The sequence below is a fragment of the Penaeus chinensis genome, chromosome 22, assembly GCF_019202785.1.
Source record: "Penaeus chinensis breed Huanghai No. 1 chromosome 22, ASM1920278v2, whole genome shotgun sequence".
NCBI lineage: Eukaryota > Metazoa > Arthropoda > Malacostraca > Decapoda > Penaeidae > Penaeus > Penaeus chinensis.
This window is the reverse complement of record NC_061840.1, coordinates 4094444-4109443: the sequence shown is the minus strand read 5'-3', so window position 1 is coordinate 4109443 and position 15000 is coordinate 4094444. Positions and strand designations below refer to the sequence as shown.

Sequence of the window (15000 nt, the reverse complement as noted above, 5' to 3'; positions counted from 1 at the left end):
GCCTTCCTCATGATTTACTTGCTCCATGATTGCCGTGAAATTGACACCAAGTCATCCGAGTACCCAATTCAGGTCAGTAGGATTGAGGACGTGCGTGGTGTGTTGATTTTTGTGAACTGATAACACTGGATGCATGGAACTCTTATTGTTAGTAATCTTAAGGTGAAGTACTTCAAAACCATAAATGTAGTTAAAGGTATTGATATTCTAAGTACTATTTACATTCTTCATTTGTTTTATATCCTCATATAGATGTTTTGCAAGTATGGAGAAGAAAATGCAGCAGCTGCTATCTGGTTTCAGACACCAGAGAAGAGTGTTCGTTCTCTGTTTCATGATCCAACTGGTAAGAAAGAATTATAGTTTAGTTTACTTGGATTCACATTTACATAGTTGATTCTTTAGTGGTGAAATGCTACTGAACATTACTGATTTTTTATATTCTGCAATAGTGCTGGGATTATTAATTAGATGTAATTGACTTTATGTATACTTTTTCTTAATCAAAGGCTTGATAGCATGATATGGAACAGAAAAGCAAAACTCAAGTTCACATGTTTATTTGAATCTGATTTTGCAGTCAGATATTGTCAGGTTAATGGTTTACCATATTATTTTCTTTTCTTTTCACCTCTAAAAGACTCGTTTTCATGGACAACCTTGGGAGTGTTCTTCACCTGCTACTTCTTCCTGGCTTGCTGGACATATGGCCTTGGTATCCCATCAGGCCTTTTCATCCCAACACTTCTGTGTGGTGCTGCCTGGGGTCGCCTTGTAGGAAAGCTCATGTCACTGCTCTTCCCTGATCAGGTAAGTACCCAGTAGCTTGTATAAGGACTTTTGTGTGTATGAGTAATTGAGTAGTTGTGTAATGAAAAATGCTGATATTGATTATAACTAAAAAATACATGGTATAAGTACACTATATGTATATATAATATTTTTGCAATATTATTGAGTTCATAGTCTTTGTAGTGGTCATGGAAGGTGGGAAAATCTGCGGCCTTTTGGCAGCCTTTGATATTTAGTTTTCCTATTGAGAATTGAAATTGATTGCATAAAATGGTGTACTTACCTAAATCACTTAGGCTTGGGCTGATGAAGGCAAGTACGCTCTTGTGGGAGCTGGAGCAATGCTGGGTGGTGTCGTGCGCATGACACTGAGTCTGACAGTCATCTTGATGGAGTGCGTCGGCAACATTACCTTCGGCTTGCCACTGATGATCGTGTTGATGGTAGCCAAATGGGTTGGGGACTTTTTCAATGAGGTACAATTGTGTGCTTTAATGTTTGGCAGAATTTTTTTTTTTGTTTTTTACCAAGGAGATTTTTTCATTTCATTTTTCTCTTGATGTATAAGAAAACTTTCATAGGTTTTAGAATGACAAGTTTTCAGTTATGTGATTGGCTCTAAATGCAGACTATAATAATGTTTAAGGAATAATGTAGTATATAGTTTTATTGGTTAACCTGATCATTTATCAACTGGTGTAGGACATCTAATGACTGTTTGTATTAATTGATAATGTATAAGTTATGTACCAAAGATGTTCTGTGTTCAACTTCAAATTTTAAGTGGTATTTTTATTTAAACATGTTATAAGAACTAAATGGTTTATATTGCCAACTAGAAGTATAAAAAACATTTTCTTTTCACCTTTCAGGGCTTGTATGATATTCACATTCAGATGACTGGCGTGCCGATTATGGCTTGGGAGGCCCCACCTCTCTCAAATAATATTTATGCCTCAGAAGTGAGTGTTTTCTGTACTTTGATAAAGGGGAGAGCATCTTGGGAGAGGTTTTAACACATTGCTGCTGGGGAAAATGAATAAAAAATGGGGAAAATGCTGTGCCCATTTTTTATATTTTTGGTGATATGTCTCTACACATAGATGGCTCTGCCTTACCTGATTTCACCTTTCCTTGAATTAGCGGGAAAATTTATTTTTTACTAGTGCCATGAATATTGGTGGTGTTATTCTAATTATAAACATTATAATGTTATAAACATTAGTAATAGCAAAATAAGATAACGTAAAATATTTTGGTAAATTAAAGAAAAGGGTAAACAGGTGAGACAGGCAGTACTTGTAACTGGCTCATTGGTGATTTAGTACAAGTGTAGCCATCTATGTGTTAAAACAATTAAACAAGTAAACTCACAGTGGGCATGGCACGGACTCGTGACATGCCTGTCGCGAATGGCTTAAGATCAAAAGGCTTTGCTGGTTTATCCTAATCAGACAATTAACTTGATTACATATTTTTTATCTATGTATCTATGTATATGTATCTTTATGAATATATAGATATATATATGATATGTGTGAATGTATGTGTGTGTGTATGTATGCATATTTATATGTATATATATTTGTATATGTAAGCATGTAAGTATGTAAGTATATATATATAATATATATATATAATATATATATAATATATATATAATGTATATATAATATATATATATAATATATATATATAATATATATAATATATATATATATGTGTGTGTGTGTGTGTGTGTGTGTGTGTGTGTGTGTGTGTGTGTGTGTGTGTGTGTGTGTGTGTGTGTGTGTGTGTGTGTGTGTGTGTGTGTGCATGAGTGTGCGTGCGTGTATGTGCGTGTATGTGAGTGTATGTGCGTGTATGTGGGTGTATGTGAGTGTGTGTGTGGGGGTGGGGGGTCTCTGGGTTAATGTATATATAAAATCATGATGTATTTATAAAGTACACATAGTATATAAAAATCCTTTTCAGGTGATGAATCGTCCAGTTGTCTCCCTGCGCACAGTGGAGCGTGTGGGCCGCATTGTTGCAGTGCTCAAGTCTTATTCCTACAATGGCTTTCCAGTGGTTGATTCTCTTCCCACCGGGGAAGATGAACGTTACTTTAAGTCTTTCGGCACACTAAGAGGGCTCATTTTACGCTCTCAGCTAACCGTTTTGTTAAAACATAAGGTAGTGTGTTGATGCTGATCTTAATAGATAATTATTATTTTACTGAAATATTTTCTAATGATTCTGGTCTGTTGGTGTAATATGTGATTTTGTTATTATCATTATAAGTAGTTTTATTTGTTTCTTCTATTTAATATTACCTCTTGAAGATTGAAGATTGTCTTTATGTAATATATTTTTTGCAAAGCCCAACTATATCAAGGCAATATTTGGAATTCAATAAATACCTTGCAAATTACAGATATTTAACGAGAATGCAGAGATCTGGCAAGATGGCAAAGTGGACATCCACTTGTTCCGGCTCTCATATCCTCGCTACTTCACCCTAGACCAGGTGAACCTTGACCAGGCAGACATGAATTGCACCGTTGACCTACGACCGTTTATCAATCCGTCCCCATATTCAGTCATGGCCTGCACAGCCCTGCCAAGGGTGTTCAATCTGTTCCGAGCACTGGGTTTGAGACACCTGATTGTGATCAACGACATTAATGAAGTAGTGGGCATGGTGACACGCAAGGACTTGGTCAAGTACAGGGTGTGGAAACACAGAGGGCAGATGGGTCTGGAGGAACTAGTCATTTATAATAATGTCTGAGAGGTGGGGCAAGTTTACAAGCTGTATTCTTGTCTGGTATGTTTGTGAATGCTAGGTTGTGAAAGAATTTGTTGTTGGGAGGTTATTGAGGAAGAAATTGCTAATGATTGCAAACATTTGCAGTAGATTGGTGTGTAAACAAATATATTTTCTTATTATCTTTCTCTTCATTATTTATTTAGATTTTTTATTATCTTACTTTTTTATATTTAAATCCCAAGGTTTTTTATATACCCTATTTTTTATTTTTATTTTTTGCTGTAGTAATGAATAATGGTGCTTATGAATTGTTTCAGTAACCTGAATGTGTTGCTGAGTTGTAGATCTTCAGTGTAACTTTATGTACATGTTTTAAAATGCATTCATATTTTTGAAGCAGTGAACCTCTTGTAAGACCCCTGGGTTAGTGTGTTTAAAGAGAGAGGAGGTTGGTCAGCCATGGTATGATAAATGTAAAAGACTTTAAACCTGAAGTAGATCTATTAATTATTTAGCATGTTGTAGTCTTAGGTTGTATTTATACAGATCTTAGTTTCTCAAAAATTTGGTTGTAATTTCTTTCTGAGAGGAATTAAGCCTGTATTTGTTGTGATCTTTAAGAGAAATTGTTCCATGTCAGAGAATTGTAGCTAATATTAATTGTTATATTGTTGTTGACTATATTTAGAATTTATAGATATTTTTATATACATATATTAGGGTTCATATGATCTGACTGGTGTGCAGGACATTGTCATTACCTAGAAATAGTTGGGATCAAAGTAATTCGGAAATGTTAAATGTTCTTAAGTGCAGATGATTTTATTGGAAAATGAATGTGAAAGTTAGAGACCAGTGATACTTTCTGAATTTAAAGATACTGTATACCCAAGTGTTGTGATTACTTTATATAAAGTCAATACTGGTGTTTTCATTATATTTCCTGGTGTCACTAAATTAGTGTGAGATTTATCAGCTATGTCTGCCATTTAATGTTGTAACTGAGGTTTTGAGTGAATTTATGGGACTTAATTTGCTATTAATTTTATAGAATATTTAAAGGCCAGGGAGAGGCATTCCTTTTTTTCTCTTGTGTGCTTTTATATACATTAACAGTATTAAAGGGATAGAGGTTATTTGTACTCTTATGTATTCATTGGAGAAAAATAAGTTTCTCTGCATATTTCTAGGTGATAGAGAGTGCCCTGTTATATGTGACTTAAGGTTACACATAAAGAGGCTCTTTTGACAAAGGATCTTGTAGTTTTGTAGTTTATGTGCCAGAAATTAAGTTATATTAAGTATTTGAAATCAGTACCTTTCACATTTCATTACTCCTACAAAGTGAACTATTTTTTTTATATTTGATTATATTCTCTTTCATTCCATGACTCCTTCCTTTACTTCTGTTGTTGTTTTTTTTCCTCATGTGCACTATCTCCAATCTACTTAAAATCTTGTGTAGTGCATTTTTGAACATGGAAGGAAATAGCTTAACTGTGGGAAGATTTTTTTTGGTTTGATTGGGTATTGCCTGAATAAAAATTTCCTTCTTATAAGCATTAGAACATCATCTAATGTATATGTGTTTTTAATATAATGTAAAGCCTTAGTTTATATAAATTTAGGGCTTGGAGAAAGGAAGAGACAGGAAGCCCACTTGAAGGTACTACATTGTGTATGTCATAAACATTTTCAGTTACATATTCAGGTAATTACTATTGGAATTGTGATGGGGGATTAGAAAGTGTATTAATTGTATTGTTAAGATGCATAGATTAATAGTCACAATTAGGGATGAATATTGTTAATTGTACTTTTTGGATTTTCTTTCTTGAATCGTAATAGACTAATAGTTCGAAGTTCAGTTATTGGCTAAATAGATTTCAAATTGTTTGAATCAGCAGCTGTCTTGTTTAATGGCAGAATGTACAACAATTATTGCCTTATGGGGACATCTTTGACATTCATGTTGCATTTGTGTGTAGTCTAATATTAAAAGTTCAGTGAAATGGGGTAACATTTTTTTTAGAAATTTTGAATATTAGATTTGTACTGAAACTGATGAGTGTGATAGTTATTGAAGCTCTTTTGTATTGCATATAATATATAAATTTTTTTAGCAAGTGGTTCTGGTAAAGTGCTCTAATAAATTTTTAGTTTCAATAACAAAATACCTCAGATGGTACAAAGATCAAGCTGCACGCTATGAAAATATTAGGAACCTCGAATGAGGTAGAATTTTCCCTAATACAAAACTGTAAACCTTCACGATGGGTCAGAATATCCCTTACAAATGATTCTTGGTGTCTTCCAATACCTTTTGCCAGGGACAGAACACAAAGCCTTAACTAGTACTGCAGATCCTTCCATTCTGATATTGTGAACTGTAGAATGATTTTTACTGTGCTGTTTTTATTATCTTATGATTTTATTGATGGAACAGAAATTGCTTTTCAGATTTTCAAAGAATTTTATACAGTCGATTAACATCCTTATTGTTTAGACAAAGGATGCACAAATTTGCAGAAAGGCATTTGCATATACATTAACATAAGCACGATACTGTTAGATGGAGGAGAAAGCTTTTGATTAAAAGTTTCTAGGAAGAAGGACCATTGTTATACAAAATTGCTGAAGAATTATATTAAATACAACTCAAGTGTGTTTTTGGTTCATGTGATGCTGATTTAGACATGCTTTTTTATTTTAATAAAGGACATGAAAACATTTTGACTGCTGAAATTCAAAACTAAGATAACAAGTAATGTTGTCTTCAGAGTATTTTAACTTTGTTGATTGCTGAGTACTAGTCGTTTAATTCTTAATTCTTTTGGATTTTTTTGTCATCACTTTGCAGTGCATTTTCATTTAACATTGATCCACATGGTGGTAGAATCCATTCGAGAAACGCATAACCAAAAGAGGACCTAAGGAAGGGACTGCTAACATATTTGATTATCATTCCATAATATAACTTGGTAATATAGAACAACTCAGGTGACACAGTCTACTTAAGATAGAAGAGTAGAGCAGGTGACATTTGTGCTAAAGGCAAAGTAAACACAAATATGAAATGCAGTTTTTCATGTATTATTTTCATATATGTTGTAAACTAATTTGTCTAGTCAAGAGGTATTATGTGTATGACTAGTATGCGATCATGAGAGATTGATATTAGCTGAAATTAAACTCGAGTTGTGAGGGAAAACGAAAAGATTATGTATAGAATAGATGTCTGTGATTTATAACTATTTTGATGAAAATGTCGTTTCTTATCAAACTTTTACAAGGACCAATGCTCGTATTTTTGTGATGTTCCTTTGCATTTTGTATTTATTTCTTTTGGCTGTATGCTAAAATTATTTGTAATTTAATATCTAATGTATCCAGAAAATATATGATAAAAGAGTTTATTGATATGTCATTCTTTATTTATCCCAAATATAGCAGGTCCCAGATGCATTTAGCACTGCATCTGGTTATAGTAAGTGCAGCCTTACTCTTAAATAAATCTTGTTTATTTTTCCTTGAAATACAATAAAAATTCAAGAGATATTAGTACAAAAACCAAGGATGTAACAGCTTGGAAGCAGATTGTGTGTGATAACCGATATGATTGTGCCAGCAGAGAGTAAAAAAAAAAAAAAAAAAAAAAAAAATATATAGAAGTTCAAATATATGTCAAAAAGAGGTAAACAGTATTCTAACAAGATTAAAGCCGCCTCCTCGACGGGAGAGGAAGCCTCCTCTTCTCTACGGGAGAGGAAGCCTCCTCTTCTCTACGGGAGAGGAAGCCTCCTCTTCTCTACGGGAGAGGAAGCCTCCTCTTCTCTACGGAAGAGGAATCCTCCTCCTCGACGGGAGAGGAATCCTCCTACGCGACGGAGAGGAAGCCTCCTCCTCGACGGAAGAGGAAGCCTCCTTCTCGACGGGAGAGGAAGCCTTCTCCTCGAAGGCTTCCTCTCCCGTCGAGAAGGAGGCTTCCTCTCCCGTCGAGAAGGAGGCTTCCTCTTCCGTCGAGGAGGAGGCTTCCTCTCCGTCGCGTAGGAGGATTCCTCTCCCGTCGAGGAGGAGGATTCCTCTTCGTCGAGAAGGAAGCCTCCTCCTCGACGGGAGAGGAAGCCTCCTCCTCGACGAAAAAGGAAGCCTCCTCCTCGACGGAAAAGGAAGCCTCCTTCTCGACGGGAGAGGAAGCCTCCTCGACGGGAGAGGAAGCCTCCTCCTCGACGGGAGAGGAAGCCTCCTTCTCGACGGGAGAGGAATCCTCCTTCTCGACGGGAGAGGAATCCTCCTTCTCGACGGGAGAGGAATCCTCCTTCTCGACGGGAGAGGAAGCCTCCTCCTCGACGGGAGAGGAAGCCTCCTCCTCGACGGGAGAGGAATCCTTCTTCTCGACGGGAGAGGAATCCTCCTTCTCGACGGGAGAGGAATCCTCCTTCTCGACGGGAGAGGAATCCTCCTTCTCGACGGGAGAGGAAGCCTCTTCCTCGACGGGAGAGGAAGCCTCCTCCTCGACGGAAGAGGAAACCTCCTTCTCGACGGGAGAGGAAGCCTCCTTCTCGACGGGAGAGGAAGCCTCCTTCTCGACGGGACAGGAATCCTCCTTCTCGACGGGAGAGGAATCCTCCTTCTCGACGGGAGAGGAATCCTCTTCCTCGACGGGAGAGGAAGCCTCCTCCTCGACGGAAGAGGAATCCTCCTTCTCGACGGGAGAGGAATCCTCCTTCTCGACGGGAGAGAAATCCTCCTTCTCGACGGGAGAGGAAGCCTCCTTCTCGACGGGAGAGGAATCCTCCTCCTCGACGGGAGAGGAAGCCTCCTTCTAGACGGGACAGGAATCCTCCTTCTCGACGGGAGAGGAAGCCTCCTTCTCGACGGGAGAGGAATCCTCCTACGCGACGGAGAGGAAGCCTCCTCCTCGACGGAAGAGGAATCCTCCTCCTCGACGGGAGAGGAAGCCTCCTTCTCGACGGGAGAGGAAGCCTCCTTCTCGGCGGGAGAGGAAGCCTCCTCCTCGACGGGAGAGGAATCCTCCTCCTCGACGGGAGAGGAAGCCTCCTTCTCGACGGGAGAGGAATCCTCCTTCTCGACGGGAGAGGAAGCCTCCTCCTCGACGGGAGAGGAAGCCTCCTTCTCGACGGGAGAGGAATCCTCCTCCTCGACGGGAGAGGAAGCCTCCTCCTCGACGGGAGAGGAAGCCTCCTTCTCGACGGAGAGGAAGCTTCCTCCTCGACGGGAGAGGAAGCCTCCTTCTCGACGGAGAGGAAGCTTCCTCCTCGACGGGAGAGGAATCCTCCTTCTCGACGGAGAGGAATCATCCTCCTCGACGGGAGAGGAATCCTCCTCCTCGACGGGAGAGGAAGCCTCCTTCTCGACGGGAGAGGAATCCTCCTTCTCGACGGGAGAGGAAGCCTCCTTCTCGACGGGACAGGAATCCTCCTTCTCGACGGGAGAGGAAGCCTCCTTCTCGACGGGACAGGAATCCTCCTTCTCGACGGGAGAGGAAGCCTCCTCCTCGACGGGAGAGGAATCCTCCTTCTCGACGGGACAAGAATCCTCCTTCTCAACGGGAGAGGAATCCTCCTTCTCGACGGGAGAGGAAGCCTCCTTCTCGACGGGAGAGGAATCCTCCTCCTCGACGGGAGAGGAATCCTCCTCCTCGACGGGAGCGGAAGCCTCCTTCTCGACGGGAGAGGAATCCTCCTTCTCGACGGGACAGGAATCCTCCTTCTCGACGGGAGAGGAAGCCTCCTCCTCGACGGAAGAGGAAGCCTCCTCCTCGACGGAAGAGGAAGCCTCCTCCTCGACGGAAGAGGAAGCCTCCTCGACGGGAGAGGAAGCCTCCTTCTCGACGGGAGAGGAAGCCTCCTCCTCGACGGGAGAGGAAGCGTCCTTCTTGACGGAGAGGAAGCTTCCTCCTCGACGGGAGAGGAAGCCTCCTTCTCGACGGAGAGGAAGCTTCCTCCTCGACGGGAGAGGAATCCTCCTTCTCGACGGAGAGGAATCCTCCTCCTCGACGGGAGAGGAATCCTCCTCCTCGACGGGAGAGGAAGCCTCCTTCTCGACGGGAGAGGAATCCTCCTTCCTCGACGGAGAGGAAGCCTCCTCCTCGACGGGAGAGGAATCCTCCTTCTCGACGGGAGAGGAAGCCTCCTCCTCGACGGGAGAGGAAGCCTCCTTCTCGACGGGAGAGGAATCCTCCTCCTCGACGGGAGAGGAAGCCTCCTTCTCGACGGGAGAGGAAGCCTCCTCCTCGACGGGAGAGGAATCCTCCTCCTCGACGGGAGAGGAAGCCTCCTTCTCGACGGGAGAGGAAGCCTCCTCCTCGACGGAGAGGAATCCTCCTCCTCGGCGGGAGAGGAAGCCTCCTCCTCGACGGGAGAGGAATCCTCCTCCTCGACGGGAGAGGAATCCTCCTTCTCGACGGGAGAGGAAGCCTCCTCCTCGACGGGAGAGGAAGCCTCCTCCTCGACGGGAGAGGAAGCCTCCTTCTCGACGGGAGAGGAAGCCTCCTCCTCGACGGGAGAGGAATCCTCCTCCTCGACGGGAGAGGAAGCCTCCTTCTCGACGGGAGAGGAAGCCTCCTCCTCGACGGGAGAGGAAGCCTCCTCCTCGACGGGAGAGGAATCCTCCTCTCGACGGGAGAGGAAGCCTCCTCCTCGACGGGAGAGGAAGCCTCCTCCTCGACGGGAGAGGAAGCCTCCTCCTCGACGGGAGAGGAAGCCTCCTCTCGACGGGAGAGGAAGCCTCCTCCTCGACGGGAGAGGAAGCCTCCTCCTCGACGGGAGAGGAAGCCTCCTCCTCGACGGGAGAGGAAGCCTCCTCCTCGACGGGAGAGGAAGCCTCCTTCTCGACGGGAGAGGAAGCCTCCTCCTCGACGGGAGAGGAAGCCTCCTTCTCGACGGGAGAGGAAGCCTCCTCCTCGACGGGAGAGGAAGCCTCCTCCTCGACGGGAGAGGAAGCCTCCTCCTCGACGGGAGAGGAAGCCTCCTCCTCGACGGGAGAGGAATCCTCCTCCTCGACGGGAGAGGAAGCCTCCTCCTCGACGGGAGAGGAAGCCTCCTCCTCGACGGGAGAGGAAGCCTCCTTCTCGACGGGAGAGGAAGCCTCCTCCTCGACGGGAGAGGAAGCCTCCTCCTCGACGGGAGAGGAAGCCTCCTCCTCGACGGGAGAGGAAGCCTCCTCCTCGACGGGAGAGGAAGCCTCCTCCTCGACGGGAGAGGAAGCCTCCTGCTCGACGGGAGAGGAATCCTCCTTCTCGACGGGAGAGGAAGCCTCCTCCTCGACGGGAGAGGAATCCTCCTCCTCGACGGGAGAGGAATCCTCCTTCTCGACGGAGAGGAAGCCTCCTCCTCGACGGGAGAGGAATCCTCCTTCTCGACGGAGAGGAATCCTCCTCCTCGACGGGAGAGGAATCCTCCTTCTCGACGAGAGAGGAATCCTCCTCCTCGACTGTTGAGAAATCCTCCTCCTCGACGGGAGAGGAAGCCTCCTTCTCGACGGGAGAGGAAGCCTCCTTCCTCGACGGGAGAGGAAGCCTCCTCCTCGACGGGAGAGGAATCCTCCTTCTCGACGGAGAGGAAGCCTCCTCCTCGACGGGAGAGGAAGCCTCCTCCTCGACGGGAGAGGAATCCTCCTCCTCGACGGGAGAGGAAGCCTCCTCCTCGACGGGAGAGGAAGCCTCCTCCTCGACGGGAGAGGAAACATCTTTCTCGACGGAAGAGGAAGCCTCTTCCTTGACGGGAGAGGAAACCTCCTTCTTGACGGAAGAGGAAGCCTCCTCCTCGAAGAGAGAGGAAGCCTCCTCCTCGACGGGAGAGGAAACCTCCTCCTCGACGGGAGAGGAAGCCTCCTCCTCGACGGAAGAGGAAGCCTCCTCCTCGACGGGAGAGGAAGCCTCTTTCTCGACGGAAGAGGAAGCCTCCTCCTCGACGGGAGAGGAAGCCTCCTCCTCGACGGGAGAGGAAGCCTCCTCCTCGACGGGAGAGGAAGCCTCCTCCTCGACGAGAGAGGAAGCCTCCTTCTCGACGGGAGAGGAAGCCTCCTCCTCGACGGGAGAGGAAGCCTCCTCCTCGACGGGAGAGGAAGCCTCTTTCTCGACGGAAGAGGAAGCTAGTCATATCACTTAAAGATAACCCTTAAGGCTCCACAGGAAACGTTTGGTGTCGCAACGGGAATCACAGAAAATTGAACTGCGGAACTCGGACTGCCCGAAATATCCAGCAGACTGACCTTGGCTTGCCTTGACAACATTAGAACTACATAAAAGCTAACAGAAAAAAAAAAAAAAAAAAAAACATATGAAAGTTGAATAACTCTTGGATATGAATGTTAAATGACAGAAGCATATGGAAGTTGAATAAGAGAAGCATATAAGATGAATAAATAAACCGTATAAGAAAGAGGTAAATAAAAATAACAGATCAGTGGCATGTAATAGAAACATACAAGAGGTAACAAAATAAAAGTTTGAAATCCAATAACATTATCAACTTAAATAAAAAAAAAAAAATAAAAAACGAGAGTACAAATAACTATGAAATTCATCAAAGAAAATTGTTCTGCTCAATTTTCCCTATTACTTTTTCGTCAAAACTTGACTTTTAGATGCTAGCGAAAGGAATGTGCCCTCTGCATGCTTTACAGTTATTAATATCACTCTCTTTACAATCACGAAGCACAAGCCAACACATCATTTAGTATACTGCCACCACAATATCTTTCACATTACAGTATGATATAGAAATATTAGTATTATAACTATCATTATTATTGCAATTTATTTAAGGCAACACGGAGGTCATACGTCTTGATCTATTTCCACCTCTATCGGCAAAATCAAACTATTAGTATTGTTATTATCACTGCGTTCCTTTTATCATTTACTTAACATTTTTCATAAATATATTATTAACCTTCTGCGGCTAAGTGCAAGAGCAAATGTAAAAGAGAGTGCCAGTTTTTGAGTTTGACCCATGTAACCATCGGAAACCTACCTAAGCTAGATTTTTGTATTAAAAGTGACAACGTCTTTCTAAGACTGACTGACTGAAAAAAAAAAAGTATATGCAACGTTAGAAGGGCATATATGGACTAAACTCAAAAAGGGCATTTTATTGGCAGTGGACTTTCCAGCACTCAGTCAGAGAGTTCGGCCATAATATCGAGAATAATACTATCATTTCAAAAATTTCAGTAAACTAACAAGAAGCTCGTCCGCCCGACTACCTTTACATTTTTTCCCAAAATAGTAACAATCTCTGAAATATGTATTTTTAGTCTCTACAGACTAAGTAACACATTGATATGTATGAAAAGATCGGGTATAACTTTATATTCATGATATTACTAGCACCATAATTATTACTAGTACTGCAGGTAATAGTTAAAAAGTAATTAACGTAGGTTTATAATTAGCGTAGGATAATTATGGCGTTCATTCAACTGTTCAAGATTACTCATTACTATGAAACCCCATCCGATATATCCTTATTTGTAGTTTTTGTATTTCTTTTATCATTTCTTTTAATTTTACTCACAAGCTAATTCTAGTAAGTGGATAATTTTATAGCAAATTCAACTGGAAAACAAAACAAAAATACGGTTTCCTTGACAGGACCCCGCAACGTGCAAATCCGGTTTCGTTGAAATTTTAGGACAATAGGCACAGAACTAGATTCAGTCGGATGGGCGGGCATGGAGCTGAGTTTAGTATATATATATATATATATATATATATATATATATATATATATATATATATATATATATATATATATATGTGTGTGTGTGTGTGTGTGTGTGTGTGTGTGTGTGTGTATTTGCTTGTCTGTATGTTCAACAGTCATTCATTCCACTGCAGGACTTAGGGCCTTTCTCAATTCATTATTGAGAGGTTAATGGGAGTACCACCCTTGCCTGATTAGATACCCTTCCCAATTAACCGCGGTTTAGCGCTTGTAATACGGCGGCGACTTTCCCTACAACACCTGCGTTTGACCTCTCAAGGCGATATGTCAAGGCTTCATCCAGCAGTCGGAGCGCAGCGATTTTTGCAACTGCTACGACTGGGAATAGAACTCGGGACCACGAAAGTCGGAGTCGAGTGAGCTCTCTCTCTCTCTCTATCTCTCTCTGTGAATGTGAATGAATCAGTTCTCACCACTGGTTTAAATGCTTCTGCTGATTTCCGTGTTCCACTTTGTTTATGGGTCGAGATTATTGGAAAATAATTTGTCAATCAGTGACAGGCAAGCAGGCAAATAATAATGCTGATACCAATGATGATTGAGGTCATGAAGAGGGCATGAAGCACCGAAGTTAAGGAGAGTGGAGGGTTTTTACGTTTCAGAGGTATTTTCCAAACATTTGATTACCAATATCCGCACAAACGACATTGCTAAAAAAAAAAAAAAAAAAAAAAAAATATATATATATATTGACATAGATCTGTATACTGTGTATTAGTCTGTTATGGAGGCGTAATCCAGAGGGGAGGGGTCTCCGTGCCCCGCTCTCCCATGGATCCGCTTCTATTACTCCCGGCCCTCGGATGCATGGATTCTTTCTATATCTATTCGTTTATATTCAGGAATGGCGAACTGGAAGATCTTAGCCTAGTCGGAAGGATACCTGAAAGAAGGCGAGGGGCAGACAAAGACTTATCTTCCTAAACCAACTGAAGGAAAATGCGGGGATCAAAACAGCAAGGGAAATCTGAGATGCCGCGAGAAGTCGAATGCTGAATCACCAATCCAACACACGTCGTCAAGGGTCGCATCGATGACACTACAGATGATGATGAGTAGTTTCTATATATTCTTTTTTATATTGTTTAACGCCACTTTCTTTTTATGGCGATTTTGTGGTAATTTCCTTATTAGATTTTGAATCCTTTGTTGTTAATATAATTGTTTTATTATTGTAATAGCTGCCATGCCACCATAGGCTCTGTCGTCCCGATCTATGAGGCAGTGCGGTTGCCGTGGTTTTGGGTACTTTGATTGATGACAATGCAAGCAATAAAGTAACTTACGAAAAACTACGGTAAATTTAGAAACAACGCCACCGATTTCCGGGTAAAAAACGTTTTTTTTTTTTTCTGAGAGTTCTTTCGAACGAATCTAGCACTTATTTCCTTCGCAAACGAAGCACAATTACGATATCGTAGTTGTAGCTTGATAAGTATCAAGGAAATTGCGGGTAAAAGCGAATGATCGAAGTAAACCTGTCAGTAATTTAGTTATTGGGAAGCAAATTCACAGTAAATAGGGGGCTTTGACATCTACCCCCCCTGCTCCCCCTACTCCCCGCCTGGTTTGCAAAATCTTCACCCCGTATGTTGTGGCAGGATAGAACCCGGGCAAATATCTGGATCTCGCACCAATAACTTCTTGCCTTGACCAATTAATCCACAATGGCCAGCCTGCGGGTCGTCAAAATCCTTGTCGTCG

The 15000-nt window shown here is 42.6% G+C and overlaps 1 protein-coding gene across 4 annotated transcripts in view; it reads left to right on the top strand.

Moving 5' to 3' along the window:
• LOC125036861 (H(+)/Cl(-) exchange transporter 7-like) overlaps positions 1–6966 on the top strand; it is a 23864-nt gene extending 16898 nt beyond the window's left edge. For all 4 annotated transcript variants that reach the window (XM_047629753.1, XM_047629754.1, XM_047629756.1 and 1 more), the window contains 7 exons: positions 1–72; positions 253–346; positions 641–810; positions 1089–1268; positions 1665–1754; positions 2767–2967; positions 3209–6966. The exon at positions 1–72 is cut by the window's left edge and continues 67 nt beyond it. In XM_047629753.1, the coding sequence (XP_047485709.1) occupies positions 1–72; positions 253–346; positions 641–810; positions 1089–1268; positions 1665–1754; positions 2767–2967; positions 3209–3565 (1164 nt within the window). In that variant the 3' untranslated portion in view covers positions 3566–6966. The remainder of the gene's footprint in view (positions 73–252; positions 347–640; positions 811–1088; positions 1269–1664; positions 1755–2766; positions 2968–3208) is intronic.
• The last annotated feature ends 8034 nt before the right edge of the window (positions 6967–15000 follow it).